This window comes from Sebastes umbrosus, chromosome 17 (genome assembly GCF_015220745.1).
Source record: "Sebastes umbrosus isolate fSebUmb1 chromosome 17, fSebUmb1.pri, whole genome shotgun sequence".
NCBI classification, from domain to species: Eukaryota; Metazoa; Chordata; class Actinopteri; order Perciformes; family Sebastidae; genus Sebastes; species Sebastes umbrosus.
The window spans coordinates 16,068,660-16,087,668 of NC_051285.1; the positions used below are offsets into that span (position 1 = coordinate 16,068,660).

Here is a 19,009-nt window from a genome sequence, read left to right on the forward strand (position 1 = left end):
ATATTCCAAGGAGATCTTGCAATAGTTTTAATAACTCATTTATTTAATTATACATAACACAGCCAGAGAATATATTCTATGATAATAATAATAGATCATAGAAATCTCACAGATGAGTATCTTAAAACCAACCCTGAGGGAGAAGAGAAGCTCTGTAAGCCGCACCTGTCTTTATTGCTGATTAAAACGTCTCTCTGCTAACCCAGGACAAGCTGTGCTTGCCCCATCACATCCTAGAGGAGCGCGGCCTGGTGAAGGTTAGTGCGACTGTCCAGGCTCTGCTGGATCTGCCTGCATCGAGGCCCACTCAACTGTCAGCTGTTTGACACATGCCTGAATGCTGCGTCCAACCCGCGGTCATCCAGCCAACCCCTCTCCCCAGCCCGAACCCACACCCCATCGCCAGGGACCAGAGAGCCCCTCGGGGCGAGGACCCGGTGGCTCGTGGGTCTTTGGGAGTCTGCTTCTGTCTGACTGAAACAGGAGACGGCAGGGAGAAATAACCTCTGTCTCTTTATATGATGTCAGCCGCCACCCCACTTCCTGTCCATCACATTTTCACTTGTATCCTGTTCCTAGTTACTGGGGTCCTCCTGTATGTGTGTGGACTAGCAATGTGACTGCGTGTTTCCTTGCTGAGGAGAGACAGAACCTGTACGTCCCTCTCAACATGCTCAGTGATTATTGAGCCTGCAAAGTGACAGTACTGACAACATTTCCATGCTGGTGTTGGAGACATTGGCAGTGAGGAGATGACAGACATGTGACTCACTCTTTCACTAAAGAGACATAAGCTGCACGCTGGCCTCGCAGCCACAAACCACTGACTAACCTCAAGAGGATCTTACACTCTTGAGTTTCTCTTCCTTTTGTGGAATTTATTTTTCCCATGAAGATTTATTTTTAAATTTATTAGTGTTCTGTTTTTTGTTTTTTTTGCATCAGGTTCCTACTGTATCTGCTTTTCAGAAGCCAAACCTGATTCATAAGTTGTGTTGACTTATTTGAGCAATCACATCTCCAGTGCTTTTTGAGGTGGAACTCAAGGCGTGCCTCTGGAAGTCATGCTCTAGTAGACATTCTGCCCGTTTCCCCTCAAACTCTGGTGTGGTTTTGACATATTTAAACTACTGTACAAATCAATACTTTCAAAAAACAATACTTTTCTCAATACAAACCTGCATGCCATGACATTTGACCACTGTGAGAACATGTGCTTGGCTTTGGCCAAAAGCACGACGGTCCCTTTTTGTAGCGTTTTTTTCATTGTACATGCAAAGTTTCTGTTTATGAAAATATTCTGTATTCCAACTTTTCTAAAGCTTTTATACTTTCTTCCCAGTCATTGCCAATTATCACTTGCCAATTTAGTGGAGTTCAGAGGGTCAGTTAAGATTTGATTGCTTTGCATAACCTCAGATGAAACCTGTTGATACTGTATGTGTTTGTGAGCGGAGGGGTCTGAGTGAAGGGCCTCTGGGTCAGAAAGGACCAGTCACTCCTGCAACCCTTCCACCTCTTATCTGCTGTATGTGGTTTTTGATACAATTAATTTTATTTCAGGGATATGGAATTATTTATGTATTTATTCATTTGTTTTATATTTATATGTTGTTGCTTTGTGCGTCTTAACCCTGACCACCACTTCAGGTGCGGTGCAGCTGAACATTAATCATCTCACGTAACTGAAATGACTGAAAGTGTAGCTATACTGGTCCTCTGTGATTTATTAGCATTGGTGACAGCTGTCACACTTTTATTATTGTACAATGAGAATCACTCAGTGGGTGTGAGTTAAAAACAAATATGTTCACACCATTTGTTAGTGGAGCTGACAGCAGTGTTGACAGCACAAGAGGTACCTGCATAATATGCAAGAGCTGATCATGTTCACCAAGGACTTTAGAGGTATTCTAAACTAAAAATGAATTACAGTATTTGTCATCTCTTCATAAAGTTGTTGTATTAAATCTAAGTTATTAGTTCCTTATTTAAGGATTATTATTTCTGCAGGGCAATGTCAATCTTGTTGTCAAGTGATCGGCATGTTAGTACAGGCAGCTGTGAAGCGCCATTCATTTTAAAATTAGGTCTCCAACATGCGAAAAAAAAAAAAAAAATTCTAGTGGAAAGTAAAGTAAAGCTAAGTTTGACTATGAATTAATTATACCTTGAAAGTCTATAAATATCATCATGTTAAACAGTATCTAATACATGACATATTGTGCCTTAAAGGAGGGATATTCTTTGTTTTTTCTGCAGTTTATGAAACGCACTTACGATTATTTTCTTTTGTAAAAAATCCATGATTTGTAATTTTCTGTCTGCGCACTTCTTTTTTCGGAGAATGCTTTAGATTGTGTGTAACATAAGCAGATTTTCTGCTGATGAGCTATGGCTCTGATTGGCTGCCACACTGGAGGAGAAACAAGTTAGAGCTCAATGTTAAATGGTCTACAGTGCATAGACAAACAAAATCTTAGAGGGAGTAGTTGAGGTTTAATTCACCGACCCTGGCATGACAAGTAAGAGACAGCTTGTCCCTGTTATTACTTTGCACCTCACTGAAGAAATTCTATTTCTGGCTTTGAATGCTGTTCCTGAGAACCTCTGCCGTCTCTGAATGGGCTGTATTGATTGACTTTGTGCTGTCATTTTCCAAGGAAGAGATGCCACAAACAATACAGGGCTTCCAGTTTATCAGGCTTCGAGTGTTAATCATGTTCACTGTACTGTATCTTATCAGGTGTTATTTCCTGATATGGCTCATTGCAATCGGTCAAAAACAGTCCGCCTCCGGAAATACCCTCGTCAATTAATTTTTTTCCTGCTGCTGCAGACAGGTCATCATACATTTAGCAAACAAGCAGCTTTTTAAAGGATGGACACATATCTGTAAAGTGTGCTGCATCTTCGAACAGCAATCTACTGAACATATTGACCATATTTATCACCCCGTAAATTGTTCACTTACTTAATATGAAACACAAGCAATTCAGCAATTGTAGCACACGGCGCTATGTTATCATTACAGAATCTGGCTGGCTATACCTGAACAAGTGTCACACAGCAAAGGCATTAAAGGTAGCATTGTAACTTCTTACAAACTTATAATACAGGTTAAGAGACAATGAAGAAATAGAACTGTTGTGTAAACTACCTCAGGTTTGTCAAATATTGGCGGTTTCAGATAATTTTCTGATCAAAACTTAAAAATTCTGCCTAAAAACTATGTTTTAAGACTTTATCTAACAATGTCTGGCCATAACATACTGAATGTGTTTACTGACATGTTACTGCACATATTCAATTGTTTTCCAAATGACTCATGGTTACTTTATGTTTTGGAGTAAGGGGACTGCAAAGGTGAAAAGTAATGACTTTTGGATTGAATTTTCTTTCATGATACTGGCACTGAGTGGGCAGAAATACTGTAGAAACCACAAACTGGTTATGTTGTGATTTAATCATCATGTGTGGTTACTGCTGTAGTTTATAAGTGGACTATATACTTACTTTATAATCTTCATAAAACACTTACACTGGTGACACTGCTTGACATGACCCACCCTTTGTGTGGATTTTTTTTGTTTGTTATGTCCATGGTAACACGCACTACATGCCCAGGCATGATATATCGCCCTACATAGAATTCAAATGAATGTCGTGCAGCTTTGTTTCATTTTTTTTACCTTTTTTTTATTCTTTATAATTGCCTTTAGCGCTGATCCCTTTGTTAATTCACACACATGCTGGTACATGCATGCTGGGTTTGGTTGAAATTCAAATTAATCTGTAATATTTTAGCTATGCACACTTACATATAACTCCAATGCAATGCCATGTAAGTGTGAGGCTTCCCCCCTCCTTCCTTTGATGTATTATGTCTGTTTCACACCCTAAAAGGTGAGATGACTCATTCATCTGTCAGCTAAGGAGAGCAAAACAATGCCACACCGATGCCTTACTCTTGTTTTTACATGCATACCCTACTGTATGTCACGCTGCCCTTTCATCGTTTCACTGTAAATTAACCAAGTGCCAAATCATGAAGGTAATCTGTCATCGTAGCCATCAGCATTTGAGCAAAAGCAGGAGGAACGTATTCAGATGTGATCTGTTATGATTTTCAAACTGAATATGAAATACTACACACAGTGTGAGGGTACGTTTAGTCTTTGTTCGAAGGATATGTTCACATTATTTCATCTTAATGACCATATGTGCATTGACACAGTTTGTGGTGGCTGTTATCATTCATCACTTGATTTGTCTAACTCCGACTGCTGAAGCCTGATATTAGCTGTGGCTGAACTTAAGGAGGTATTTTTACACAGAATCAGGACCGGGGATTTTGTCCCCCATTATGCTAGGATCCCGTCAAAAAAGGGAATTCTGCAGGGCCAGTACGGACTGGAGGAATGATTGTAGGGACTGATATCTCTCTCAATGAACATAAGGGAGTAAGACAGACTTGAAAATATTCCTTTAATATGTTTGCCCTATTTGAAGGAGTCATACACATGTGAAATCTCTACTGATCAAGAGTAATAGCTGATTATAATTATAATTTTAAACGTTAATGTGTGTGTTATCATCTGTTTCACCTTAAGAACTGTTCTAACCTGTTCTTTATTATTTGGTTATTCTGTTGTACAGATCCGACTAATAATTCATGGCGGGTATTTTATGAAGCGTGGATGCAAGTTAGCGTGTTTCTGAGGAAGAGCAATTGACAGCATATTCTTCATTTTATATTCTGTAGAGGTGCTGATCTTTATTTCTTAATGGGTTTGTGATAAATCCACCGGATTTGTTTTCTGTGTTATTGCACTAATTATATCTGTGGATTTTTTTTACTTGTTATTATTTAACAGTTGTCATCTCATCCAAAGAAAACAGTTAAACGGTGAGTCATGTCTAAATACTACACTGCCAAGAAAATTCAAATGTGTGTATATAAGCTTTTTGTATTTTAAAACGAGTCAAACGCATGCAAGAATACAGAGTGGCTGAAGCTGAACCTCTGTACATATCATCTGTATAAATTCCAGGGATTTCTTAAAAAACAAACAAAAAAAACCCAAACGCGTTCAATATAAAATAAAGTAAACTTCTTGCAGCTCAGTCTGTCTTGTCTTTACATGCGCCTCAGGCTCTGCCCAGAAGAACACCTTTCTTGATGTTGCACCTAGTGTATGCCGATAATAGAGTAATTTATTGTGTAACTGCACTAGCTCATTGTGTGCATAAGTGTAATTAGTGACTGTCCCAGAAATGATTGCTTAACAAGTATGGTCAGGTCCATGTCAATAAACATTTTATTGTAATTATATAGTGATATGATTACACATCGCGGATAAATGAATCAGTGGCAGAAAGGAGGAAAAAACCCACGGTGTCATGTTATTTACTCATTGGCTACTCATCTCTACTATCTTTCTTTATGAAACAAAAGAACATAACTCACATGCAGCATAACAATAATTAGTTTGAAGAAATCAACCACATTTTCCCATAATAATATCTTTAAAGATATGATCAATGACAAATCTGCAAAGGTCTTTATGTCTTTTTTCGGCCATACTGGGAACCAGTCCGGGGTGTGCGAAGAACAGAAGCACACGTCGGACCGGGACACGGGCCGTCGTCCCGTAGTCCCGCCGTAGTTCTGCCGTCAGTCCAACCCGGACAGCTGAGGCAGCGAGGCCCGTGCCCCGTGCCAGCAGAGTGTAGCACTCCATCCTCTCGTCGGCGCCGTCCTGCTGCTGTTGTCGCCCTCCCCCCGTCCAAATCCATTCTCGCTGCTAGTTTACAGTCCTTCAGGGCTGCTACAACAAGCTAACTGTTGCGTTAGCTAACATGCTACTGTATTCATCTATCATGTTACTGCTGGTTCGTCCCACTCACGTACATACAGTGGTAGAGATTGAAGATGATATTTGGACATCATCATTGGACCAACCCGATGTCAGTCTTGTATTCTGCTGGTTGTTGATTGGTAAGAAGCCAAGGAGCTTGACCCTTGGAGCGTCATTCGACATGTATTGGTCAATCACAATAAGCATGAACAAAATTAAATGCATTGAATTGATAGGAGAGGTCCCGCCCGAAGGGAGGACGGAGGGTGCTTGTCCTCCTCTACTCCAAGCCCCCAGGAAGTGCGCCGGTCGTCGATCCGGACTTTCTTAGTGGCCAAACGGCAGAACAGCAACTTCTGTGTCAGTCACATGATGCATTGGGCCCCTTCTCATTGGGAAAGAGACGTCTGTAACTCAGCAGAGGTGAATCAACTTCCCAGTACGAACACTCTAATAGCCCTTATTTAAAAAATGTAGTTTTTAAAGTTGTAAAACGCACTAATAACTGAATCCAGAGTTATTTCCCTTCCTTCTTTCATATGAGTGAGACCCAGACCGAGGCTGGAGCTCAAGCCGTGATGACGGCGTGACGTTTGGACCCCATGACCAAGTCATGTGACTGAGTGGACGTTACTCCGCCAATCATCTCGGACGCTACTCCGCCAAGATCCGGGTACTTTTCCAGACAGAAGTTGAGCAATTGAGGCTTCATGCGCCAATGAGCAACTCTCATAGGAATAAACGGGACCCCGCCTCCAACGCTGTATTCAGTTCTTTTAATACATCCATGCTTTACCCCCCACGATGCGCACAACCACTTCACACACAGGCTGCCCTTTCCCCTTGGTCCTGCAGGTGTCGCTGTTGAATCATTTTAATAAGAATGTATTAAATAATTGATTTTTTCCAAAGAGGAGAGAAAAATATTTTATAAATGATACTGAAATTTTGTAATGGTTTATTTCAACCATTACTCGTTTTAATATTTTTATCTCCCTCTTGCCTCTCAAAAAATAGAGGAGGTGCAACCTCCTCTGCCTCTATGGACTGATGGGAATCAACTACTTAAATCCAAGTAAAAATGTTGCAACTGTCCCCAGTCTCCCCTACTGCACAATAGGCTATATGTCACCGACTACAGAGAAGTATTACTGTGGCCAAGGAGAATTGCGATGGAATCTATATTCATCCACAACAGGAACAGGAAGCAACAGGAAGAGCTAACATGAAATGATATGTATGCAAATATGAGCAGCAGCCACAGTCTGACAGTCCACCCACGCAGTGTGTGTGTCAGTCTCCTAAACTCTGCCTGAACCTGCCTCAGAGGAAAACGCTCTCTAACATTCATGTAAGTACATTCATCTCTTAAGTCTGACAGCTCTATTTAAGCAATATTTTATGTAATATCATGTAATATTATATATTTTATGTAATATTATATAGGTTTTGCAGCCTATCGAAAGCCATTCTGATAATCTTTATCTTTAAAGTCTTTCTTGTGATGTTTTTCTTTTCTTTTCATGCTTTTTAAAAAACAATTACTAGGTTATTAAGTGTTAAATAAATGAGATAGTAGAATTTAAAGTGAGCTCACTCAGTGATATCATATAGCCTACAATTTGATTGTATTTTGCCACTTCTTTGTTGTTTTCAGTCTTGGTTATAAACGTGCACACATCTGATGGCGAGTAAATCCTGGCTCATACTAATGCTGCTCTTAATAACCTGGAGGGAGAGCATGCGCTGCGATGGACTTACAGGTTGGTCCACATTTGTTTACATCAATTATTCACTTACCAGTCGCATGCCATTCTTCATGTGTATATCCTATATCATTTTTTTTTTAAAAAGACAAATCCTCAATGTAACACAAAATAAAATGTACGCACAATTCTGAAGAGACAGGGAGTTATGGGTGCGTCTTTTGCGCAATCGTTTCCAAGACACGGTGCACTGTTAAGAATTTCCCAGTAAAATAACAGTAAAGAACTGGCAGCAGGGTTGCCTTTATGTTACTGTAAAATTAACATTATTATACTGTCGCTGAAATTTACAGCTTTGTACTGTTAATGAAAAATACAGTTTGAACAGTTTTTTTTTTTAATTAATTTCACAGTATTTTACAGTTCATTTCCTGTTTAAAGATACATTATATAGCTGTTTTTAACCTTTCTTTTACATTATCTTACTGATTTGTTTTAATGCACTTTCTAGGTTCTATTTTTTACATACATTTTAATAAACATTATTTTTTTTAGGTTACAGAGATAGGAATAGTCACACTAAATACAATTAAAGGCACTTGTTAGGAAAAAGGCTATAATAGACTTGTTGACACTTTTCCAAAAATGTCTGTCTATAGCTGGCTACAAGCACAGAATGCAAACCATAACAACATGTGAGTGAAGAACAGAGTTAATTCACTGATTTTCCAATCATGTACAATGACAAGCCTCACATGTGCAGATCAGTTACTGATGATACTTTAGACAGTTGATCAGCAGTAAAGTGATGTTTTTTAAGAATGCATTATAGTTCAGTTAAAAAACGGTCTATGAGCCTAATTTAACAGGGTTTCTTGTGTATTAACAGTAAAGCACTGTTTTTAGCAATAACAGGTTAATACTGTTGAAATCCTGCTGTAAATTAACAGCAATTGTTTATAGTGCATATATGTTTTCACTTGCAGTGGATCCTCCTGAGGACCTTGTGATATCAGACCCTGGTCTTCTTGGACGTCTCCAGATCACATGGAGCCCCCCAGCTAGCTTGATTAATATGACAGATTGCTCAGAACTGTATCAGCTGGAGTACTTCGACACATACAGGGACAGCTGGAATGTAAGTGTTCAACATTTTATTCAAATCTTACATGGAGGCACCTAACTTGCCTTACCTCCTGCCAAAAAGATATATTATAGCATTAACATGATCAGCTAATGAGGCAATTCATGAAGGCAATTCATCATCTACATGGAATGAGATCCAGACATACAAATACAGATTTAACAGCTGTTTTTTGATGTCACTGTGGTAGCTGCTCCACTACATGCAACCATAATAAGTGAAACAACGACATACTGTATGTGAGTTTTCATATCTTGAAAGAACGGATCGTATCCGAAATCTTCACTCTAGATGATCTGCTGCATCCCTTTTATTATGGATCTTTCTGCAGAAACTGTACCAGATTTATTCGTTGGTCTGTTTGGAATTATTCAAATATCAGCATAGTACTTTGCCCAGTACATTAATTCCAGAGTGGAAACAGCTTGATTTTGCTCTGTATCCTCAGGTAATGTGGTGAGCTACAAGCATACATCATGTTAAAGCTGAAGTAGGCGAGATCGGAGCAAATATGATAAAAAAAAGTTATTTTTATAACACGGTCGCTATATCGTGACAGTAGTACATGAAACAGGTAACCTGAAAAAAATCATTTGCCTCTGTGTCCTCCGGTGTCCTTCGGTGCTCCTAACAGCATCTGCAAAATTTCACATACCAGAGGAAAACAAGCAGTAAGAGCTGACCTGAGATCTGCTGTCCAGCTGCCGTTGAGAGCCGGCTGTCAATCACTCGCTAACTCCGACCAAATGGTCAAACTAGGCAGCGCTGATCAAATATGAATCAATATTGTGTTACGTTAATGTCTATTTCTCGCCTCAAATGTTTTCAGAATCATCTTGTAGTACACGGTTTAGCTGTAAAATGAGAAAGTTTGTGACGCCGCCGGTTGTTTTTAAAAAGCCAAATGCCTTATCCTAACAAAACTTCTGTCATTGTAAACCGTAAAATCCCCAGGTTGGTTTTATTTCTACCTGCAGGGCGTTGATTGAGCAACAGAAAGCCGATAACTTTCAACGGATGCTAGTGTCTGAGTCAGGTTACAATGACAATGACAGATAGGCCTATGACTAATATGTTATTGCTAAGACAATGATCATATCTGTGCCCATGGTGACAATGACCGTGATTATGATTGTGGTGATGATTATGATGCATTATGATGCATAAATGGAGCTCTTTCACAATCTCATACAGACCAATTTTAATGTAGATGATCCCTCTGAGACCCACAATAGTCTTGTTTTTGTCTTTTGTTAGGGAGGTACAGGAGGTCTTTAGGGGGAGATAGCAGGTCAGCAGTAGATGTCACATAGAAGCGGTGTACATCATCTGAAAGCTGGAAACCAGAAGATTAATCTGAGATGCAGCTCAACACTGTGTGTTAAGTTGTTCTAGTCATAAATCAGAAATAAACATGAATTAATTGGATGGCGAGCACTTCTGTTCTGGAAACTGCTCAGGAACCCCCTTATTGTCAATCTACCTAGGAAAGCCATCCATCCCCTGAATGCTCTAGGTCTCTAGTTTGCGGCTGTAAAGTTTCATGAGGCTGTGATTATCCTGGAGGTCACCACGGGTCATTTAATACAGTGAGGGCAAGTTTAAAAAAAATAGTCTCACTACAATAAAATGGCTACTATGGGCATTAAAATCATCACACATGAATACAATTGGGCTCATTGGATCCACAAGAGTCTCAGCTTTACAGTGATACCCAATTTATTCAATTCCAAGACTGTTCAGGGCATTAAAGTATGAAATACAGCAGCTATCAAACCTCGAGCTTGACTTACTGAAAATTTGTATATTTCTTGCACAGCCCATGTGCATTTATTGTCTCCAGGATATTAAATGTATCTCACAATACTTGAATGATTCAGGACATGATCTTTTCGAGTGAACGCCTGAGGTATCCATTTAGTTTCAAGCAGGACTGACAACAATAATCAGCTTTGAATACACAGCATCGGGTTTCCCAGAACAACATCTCTCAGGGAAATTTGAGATCGGGAAGCAAACTTTCTGTTGAAAGTCAGAGCACAGTAAACATAAATGTAAACTATAATCTGAATATTATTGGCAGCTCATCAGGATGATTAAGAGGACACACAGTGCCCAGTTTGATCTGATGAAAGACGTGCAAGTGAGAGTGTACACCTTGCTGAGTGGACCCTGCACCGACGGCACTATGATCAAGAGCACGAGCTACACTGAGGTGGTACAGAAACCTCCCAGCACAGGTCAGTCCTCGAGGTTTCATAGATGGTGGTAAAAACGTCTAAATGAGGAAAATGTATGAATTGACATCAAGTTGTTTTACTCACCTTTCTACCCCTAGGTATTGTGGGTACTGCAGTCCAGGATTTTGTCTGTGTATACCATAACAGGAAGTACATGGAGTGCAAATGGGGAAGAAGCCAAAAGATGCCGGTCTACTCACAGCAAACTCTATTTTTCTGGTATGTCATGTGATCCTCAGAAGATCCAAATATTGTCTGGGCTATGCTGAGAATTGTTGATGATCCTAAAAAAAAATTTTCAGGATTTCTTTAAGAGTTTTGTTGAATATTTCTTGTCAAGTTTAAATACCACAAAACAAAGGCCATTGACCCTTGAAGAATTGAGAAGATGATACGGCAAACATCTTCAAACCTCACTAACTTACAATAAAGCTGTCTGGATGAATAGATAGCACCCATGTCAACTGTGTTATCGGATCTGTCTCTCTCCCAGGTATAAGGAGCTGGAACAGGCAGAGGAATGCCCAAAATATGTTATTTCAAGCGGAACCAGGAGCGGCTGCAACTTCACGGGGAAATCTCTCCCTGAATTCACAGATATCAACTTCTGTGTGAATGGCTCCTCTCCTGAAGGGCCCCTGAAAGCATCATTCATCTCCCTGCAAATCCAAAACCACGGTACATGCATGTTCACTCAACCAGTAAACTCAGTGAAGGTATATTGACTCATTACTTCATTACTTCACTGTGATCTCACTAAAATCATCAGCTTATTTTATTTGATGTTTTATGCAGTGAAGCCTGAGACCATAGAGAAGCTGCTTCTGCAAACAGGTCCAGACGCGCAGCTGCAGCTAAACTGGGATGGTCCTGTTGGGAGGGTTCCTGTAAGCTGCCTAGACTGGGAGGTGGAACACAATCAAGAGGGACCTGATGGAAAAATTACTTCGGTATGGTTCACCTAATATGAACATTTGTTTTTGTAAACAAACTCTAAGGCACTCACTGTACTAACTAGAGCGCTTTCCCCAGGAATCCTATAGTGCAGAAGGCGTATAGCTTAGTTACCTCCGTCAAGGCCGAAGGCGTAGCAAGGAGGTTATGTTTTCACCGGCATTGGTTTGTTGGTTTATTGGTTTGTTGGTTTGTTGGTTTGTTGGTTTATTGGTTTGTTGGTTTGTTGGTTTGTCCATTTGGAGGATTACTCCAAAAGCCAATGAACAATCCATTAGATTTTGGTGGCGATCCGGATTACGATCCGGTTTAAGGAATTTCTTTAAATCACTCCACTCAGCCTGTGCATTAACACCACAGGCTTTAAGACATGCGCAGTGTAACTGATGACGCATTCATGACGCGTCACCCTGCCTCTTTCCTTCTGCCTGCAGAGAGAGGGACAGAGAGAGAGCGGGGGGTGGAGGGAGTGGGGGCGACACCTGTAGATTCTGCGTTTTTTCACATTAAACTCTGTGAAATTACAGTTGAGTTCGACCAAAGCACACTTGGTGATTGTTGGAAAGAGTAACAATGATGGTTTAGGTGAGTTTTACTTTGTTTCTGTCCAGTTTGAATGAAGTGTTTTATGCTGCTCCGCTGCGTACAGCTGATCACAACATAAACAAAAATACACATGGATGATGGCGCAAGCTGCACGGAGAAGGGGGGGGGGCAATCGTACTCGGGCAGCTTGGCGGAGGTCTGCACTCTCCGAGGGCCATTCTAGTTTCCACATGCCTTGTTTGTTTTGAATGGGCTTAAATAGATTCCAGAGTGATAAAAGCATTGCAGAGCCATGCACCTGCAGAAAACAGCTGCTGTGAGAGTGGTAGAAGCATACAGAGAAGTGTCAAGATATCCCTTAACTGCAAGAGCATCTTCTTTAAAAATGTGCATCTTATACTTTTGCATTTTCATTTAATTTCTTCATATATCTAAGAATGTTCCCAGAGTTTCTGGAGATTAGTTTCCTTGCCTAACCTCCTTGGCAGTTATGTGGTTTTTCATTTCACTTTTCAAAGTATAGTGCAATTATTGGACATATTGCGTGTCAACCGCAAACTTGTCAGTGCTGATAACAACAGACTTTTGAAGAGTCTAGACATTGCTGACATTTAGAATATCTTGGCAAGTCAGAATATTTAATTGCCAGTCACATGAATATCATCCCACGCTTCCAGTGTGACAGACCCAACCATTCAAAAGCAATGAATTATATTCTGGATATGACTTGGCATGCAAAGACCACAACACATGTATAACAGAAGTGCAGCATTAAAATGCCTTGACACCACCTTCGTCAAAGAACTGACTACTTCTTCACTGCACTTTTTAAAGTTTTAAAGTTTAAATAGACATGGAGGAACATGGTTGTTGTGTTTGTGGTCACCAGGCAGTATTCAATAGCCTTTTAGCTCTGATTTGGACTCCACTGACTTGAGACAATGATCTGGGTCTTTGGCTGCTACAGTAGATGTCAGTCTTTATTTCCCCATTTGCTAACTTTGTGTGTGTGTGTGCAGTTTAGTGCTGCGCAGGTAGTGTATCGATCTATCAGAGCTGAAAAAGGCTGCCGAATGCTGTTAAAAACTGGGTTGATGATGATGTGGTGGGACTGAACCAAATGTGTTATAAAACCAAACCAGCGATCTAAATAAGACTAAAGAAAAAAAAGTTGATTCATGTAGCTTTAAGCCAGTCTAGGCACTGGGATATGTATGTTAACTCTCTTACTCTAACTTTTATTGTAATTAAATCATTTCTCCATTTATTTTTGTTATTTACAGGAGCGGATTTCAACCAAACAGATGAGCCTAACGCTGCCCTCCACCCACGACAATGAGAGAAACTGCTTCAGGGTTCGGTCCAAGTTGTCCAAATATTGTGCAGACAAGGGTTTTTGGAGCGAGTGGAGTCATCCGACATGCCGCCCAGGTAATGATGTTCCATTTTAATACAACAGTGCAGTAAAAGCTGTATTTTCTTGTAGTCATTACAAAGAAAACTAGTATGAAATTAGTTCACCAGAGTTTGATAATGCTTTGCAAATGCTCAATCAATCACTACAATACACTTTCTCATATCAATCACCAGCTAATTTGTTACATGTATTGTTATTATTATGTTTTGAAGTGATAAATGCACCATGAATGTATCTTTTGAGCTTCAAACAAGAGACATCCAGCGGCCCGAAGGACCTCAATTGCACTTTGTGTCCATTTATTTGGGGAAATTGAATTAATCTGTACCACTTAAAGACAACAAGCACAAGCACCATCAAGCACCTTAAGGTGGGTCCTGCATCATTTTAAGGACGTCTTGTAGATGGGCTCTTGTAAATCTAATCAATTATTATCTGAGTCTATGTTGTAACTTTTGATGGCACAGAAGAAAATGACCTTTGTTACACTGCTAGTGACTCATTCTGTTTGTCTGCTTAGTGTCTACACCTTCCAGGTAAAGAGTGGGAGTTGATCACAACAAGGACTGCAGTGCACACATAGTGATTTTTTTCTCCATTGCCTAATATGATGTTGTTTTGTTAATCACTTGAGGTTAATAGCTGTACTTTTGGAGGTACTGACTTGACAGGTATGATCTAGTTTTTTACCAATGTATCTAATCTGAGGGCTGGTTGATTTCTGAGGCTCTTAGCAAAATAGGATGTATTCTGCTGAGTGTGCTGAACTGTATGGGTATTTGAAGGCAACAACATTGCACAAAGAATGGCTCCACAACTTCCGCATCCGTCACGTGAATCCAGAGTTATTTCCCTTCCTCCGTTCACACCGTCAACAACGTGTCATATATTTGGGGTACTACATATGTGCACTAAAATCTGGTCTGCACTCGCCAAAATTGAGCCAATCGCAATGCACGACCGCAGCTTCAGTTACACTGCACATGTGTTGTACCCTATACTCCAAGACCCGTGTCCGCCCTTGTCCCAGCCTCCTTCAATAGGCCTCGGTTACTGAGCCATGTGACTGAACAGACGCTACTGTGCCTGCTCCATGGGCCCAATGGATGCGGAAGATCGCCGGAAGATCTGGGTACTCTTCCATTCGGAAGTCAAGCCATTTTGGCATCATGCGCCTCTGAGCAACTTTCATTGGAATGAACGGGGCCCCGCCTTCTATGCTGTATCCAGTTTCCTTAATACATCCATGGTCAATAGGGGTCAAGGAGTTCATTTTTGCCTTCAGAAGGTAAATGGCTGTAGGCCACAGACTGCCTTTTCACCTAATTTACAAGTGTTGAAATTGGCCTCAGATATTCCTGTCTCCACTCTTGTTAAAATCTCCTTATAATGAAATAACTTATTGAGTGTTTTATTTTGATGTCTAATAGTTGACTACTTTCCTCTCTTGCCAGTTTAAATTACCATTTCTACCAATACTGAGAAAAATTGACCTAAAATATCTGTAGCTTCAGGTTGTTAAATAAAACTCATTGTCATTCTGCTTTGAAGCATCACAATGTTGTCACAGAATAAATATTTTGATGTGCAGGTGTGAGTCTCCTTCATTGCACACCACGTGGTTGATACACAAGGGTCAGTATTAGGCCCCCTGTTGTTTTCTGTACATTAATAATATTTATTTTCCTTACTGAACATTGCAATGTCTATTTTTATGCTGACGATACCATCTTGTATTCCATCGCCTCTACTGCAAACCAGGCCTTTCCTCAAGTTACAATCTGCTATTGATGTTCTCCGGACCTCTTTTATCAATTTAAAACTTTCTAAACTCCAAATAATATGCATTTCACAAGAGCATGGAGCTTTGATGTCCCTGCTATGTGGAAATATAGTACAGCATTATGAATACTTAGGTATTTGGTTAGATAGCAAATCTTACATAAACTCAAAAACTTAAAATTTAACTAGATTCTTATACAGGAACAGAGCTTATCTCGCCATACAAAACTATACAACTACTACTTGGCAGTAGCATTTGTTCTCAGTATGTTCAGCAGCGTTGGTGGGTGCATGAGAGGAAAAGTGCAATATTGTACAGTGCAGCAACACAAGTCAAAATGTCTCCCAAAAAAACAAATGGGTGTCTCAGAGAGGAGAGAGCCAGCAACTGAGCTCCAAGAGGGTCTTTAAAGAAGCCCTGGCACACAGGGCCCAGGTGTTGCCAGTGTTGCTGATGAGCCCAGGTGTTGCCAGGTGTTGCCAGGTGTTGCCATTTTGGTGATGACCCTCTGCCACACCCATTGGCAGACAGGGCGGAGACGGACGTCACACACCTTTTCATGAGTTACTTTAATTGTAATTTAAAGATTATGCTATCTAAACTGTGGAGTTCAAAGTGGACAACCACAGTTTAGGTTCACTTTAAAAGTTTAACTTACTATTTCTGAACTGGGGAAAACTGGTTTCTGGTATTATGCACTGTGCAACACTGGAATGAACTGCTAAATAAACAAAAAAGTTAGAAACTTTCCTCTGAGTGACTTTAATGTTCGTCTTGCTGAACGTTTTAATGATATTTGTGACTGTTTCAATTGTCTTATTGTGATGTAATATACATTTAATTTGTTCTCAGGTCTACAAAATGCTGTAATGAAACTCTAACACAACAAAAATGTGTCCAAATTACTTGTGGATCTATAAAATGTCCAAATATGAATATTCAGTTTTTTTTGACATTGTGTTCATTCCTGTAAGCTTCATTGTTAGGGATGCTTTTTTAAATGTAAATAAACTGTAAAAAAAAAACTTGATCTCATGTGTGTGTTTGCTTTGTTTTAGAAAAGAAAGAAGTGGCACCTGAGCCAGGACGGGACACGGTACCTGTCTATGTATACATCGCTGTTGCCATCATCGCCACACTGGTGCTGTCGCTGTGTGTGGGGGCAGTGATTATAATGTGAGTAAACACACATATACAGTATATAATAATGCACACACAATGACATGAGAGGCTCACTGCGAACTGTGTTTCCATTGTAGGAGGAGGTTGAGACAAGTGAAGAAGCCGAACTCTCTGCTCACCACATTGTTTGCCAGAAATTCAGTTCTTACAGTGACGGTGGCCTAAAAAAACGAGAACATCTGCACCGTCATTGCACACAAACAGCACACCTGCAAGATGTTTTATTGTAGTATTACAACTTTCTAATTTTTCTGGGTCTCTGATTGAAAGATACTACACAGTCATCACCAGCACAGATTGTAACCCCTGTCAACACATTACTGAACATATTCTACATTAGGCTGAAGGTTACAGTAGGTCACTTAATACATGTTACAAACAGTATTCTATTAATCCTAACATACTGTACCGCAACTGCCTTTTTGGATTACATTTTTATACAAAATGCTTGAATTTATATGCTAACTGGAAATGTTATGTTTTGGTGAAACGTATCACTCTTTATGATTGTTTTTTTTTTGCCATCACACTTGCCAGCTGATTTAATCAGCAGAGATGTTGTGTTCAGGACCAATTAGGTATTCTTTGGGAATTTGTTTTGGATATTTTACTATTTGTCGGATCTCGGTGCACTTCATGTTGTGGAGAAATTGTATTGAATTATGTTGTCTTTTTTAATCTAAAATTGTTTACTTTTTGCCTCAACTCTTGCCAATTAGTTCAGATAACACATATTTTATTATGATGTCTAAATCCAGTATACAAGGATAATATGTGTGACATTTGTTCTACATCTTTATTGCACACAAGCCAATGAAGTTACTCATCACCTACAGAATTTATAACGCAACTGACTGAGTGGATCTTTATCTTTAAACGGGTAAATACAGAAGAAGTTAGTGTGTCAAGTTTTAAAGCCAAGTTCTTGCCAGTTTTGTCTTGAAGAGTTTAAATTATAACTCAACATGACTGCAATGTGTCTGTAACTGTAAACCGTTTTTGTTGTTGAAGTGGAGAAAATTAATGTATCACATGCAGCGTTCACGCTCTCATATCCTGGGGGACTATTTTGAGCTCTTACTGTGTGTGTGTTTATGGGGTCAAAAGAATTTCAACCTCTGCTGTTACTTTAAATTATTTCTTAGTAAGAGTTTTGAATCATGACCTCTTTTTTAATATGTACTGTTATACTGCCTTTAATGAAAAGATAATGCAAGAATGTATTTTACACAAAACACTATTAAATGGGATTTTTGGGTGAGTGTACTTCATATGTGTTCATAGGTTGTAGAAAAATGGCTACGGCTATGATAAAAACAGTTTACTTTTTTACAAGGAAGCATAGCTTGGGTTTTTTGTTATTAAGGGTACAACATTTGTTTTAACAAGATGTCTTAACAAGCCACTGGATATCAGCAGTGTTTTTTTCTGTTTCATTTTATGGCCTATTTCAAATAAAGCATACTGTGGAAGGCACTATGAGCTGTAATACTGCAAATCTTTTAAACAAACATAAAGTGAATGACTTAATGAAAGTGTTGACCTCAACTGTGTGTTATTCAGGGATTGATAATATCAACTGAAACTGGTGAAATCCTCGCCTTGTTGAAACCTGTCTCTTCTCATAACTCCAAAAGACAAAACATTCAAGTGAACGTTAGTCACTAACATAATAAAGATGATATGGTCCAATGGATTGACTGCCAGAAGTAAAGGGTTTAGGTGTAATTTACTTCTTAAAATGAAAACAATGCAGTAACATCTGCATAACCTTGTCTGTCATAACTGGAACAGCTGGAAATACCTTAAAATCTATTTGGTTTCTCCGTTGTGTATACATCATGATAATATTTGCATAAACAGGAGCAATGATAACAATCACAGCTGTATTTTTTTCATATGATGTTTCTGTAGAAGCCTAGTTGTGTTTCACAGAATCCGAATAGTTTTACAACTTTTCCCGTAAGTCAACATCAATATCAGTTATGGAATGACAATCTGAATGGTGCTGTACTGATTTTCATATGTATCTATCACAGTTGCATTTGTATGATATTAAAAAATGTGTCTTATGTACAGCAGGACATTAGGTTGGTGAAATCCTTATAGGCCAGTTGCTCTCGTATAAACTACATACTCTACAGCGTGCTGTCATTTCAAACAGTGAAGAGACACA

The 19,009-nt window shown here is 39.4% G+C and overlaps 2 protein-coding genes across 4 annotated transcripts in view; both read left to right on the forward strand.

Annotated features, from left to right (window-relative positions):
• The window catches only part of lrch2 (leucine-rich repeats and calponin homology (CH) domain containing 2), a 34,222-nt gene extending 29,095 nt beyond the window's left edge, over positions 1-5,127 (forward strand). Inside the window, exon 21 of the mRNA XM_037747764.1 lies at positions 207-5,127. Within this exon, the coding sequence (XP_037603692.1) occupies positions 207-326 (120 nt within the window). The 3' untranslated portion in view covers positions 327-5,127. The remainder of the gene's footprint in view (positions 1-206) is intronic.
• Positions 5,128-7,071: 1,944 nt separating this feature from the next.
• Positions 7,072-18,363, forward strand: il13ra2 (interleukin 13 receptor, alpha 2). 3 transcript variants are annotated; one of them, XM_037747788.1, is made up of 10 exons: positions 7,072-7,212; positions 7,519-7,624; positions 8,548-8,705; positions 10,795-10,951; positions 11,050-11,170; positions 11,445-11,629; positions 11,747-11,901; positions 13,735-13,882; positions 16,710-16,827; positions 16,911-18,363. In XM_037747788.1, exons 2-10 carry the CDS (start codon positions 7,546-7,548, stop codon positions 16,996-16,998), a joined length of 1,209 nt encoding a protein of 402 aa, XP_037603716.1. In that variant the 5' UTR covers positions 7,072-7,212; positions 7,519-7,545; the 3' UTR covers positions 16,999-18,363. The 3 variants fall into 3 exon arrangements, with proteins under 3 accessions (XP_037603716.1, XP_037603717.1, XP_037603718.1); XM_037747789.1 differs by having other exon boundaries at positions 8,554-8,705; XM_037747790.1 differs by lacking the exons at positions 16,710-16,827; positions 16,911-18,363 and adding an exon at positions 14,389-16,664.
• Positions 18,364-19,009: the final 646 nt, after the last annotated feature.

Excerpts from the sequence above, each read along its gene's own strand:
- il13ra2 (XM_037747788.1), top strand. The coding sequence starts at position 7,546 with ATGGCGAGTAAATCCTGGCTCATACTAATGCTGCTCTTAATAACCTGG. Across the intron at positions 7,625-8,547 it reads GCGCTGCGATGGACTTACAG|TTGCAGTGGATCCTCCTGAG; the intron begins GTTGGTCCACAT and ends ATATGTTTTCAC. Across the intron at positions 11,630-11,746 it reads CCTGCAAATCCAAAACCACG|TGAAGCCTGAGACCATAGAG; the intron begins GTACATGCATGT and ends TGTTTTATGCAG.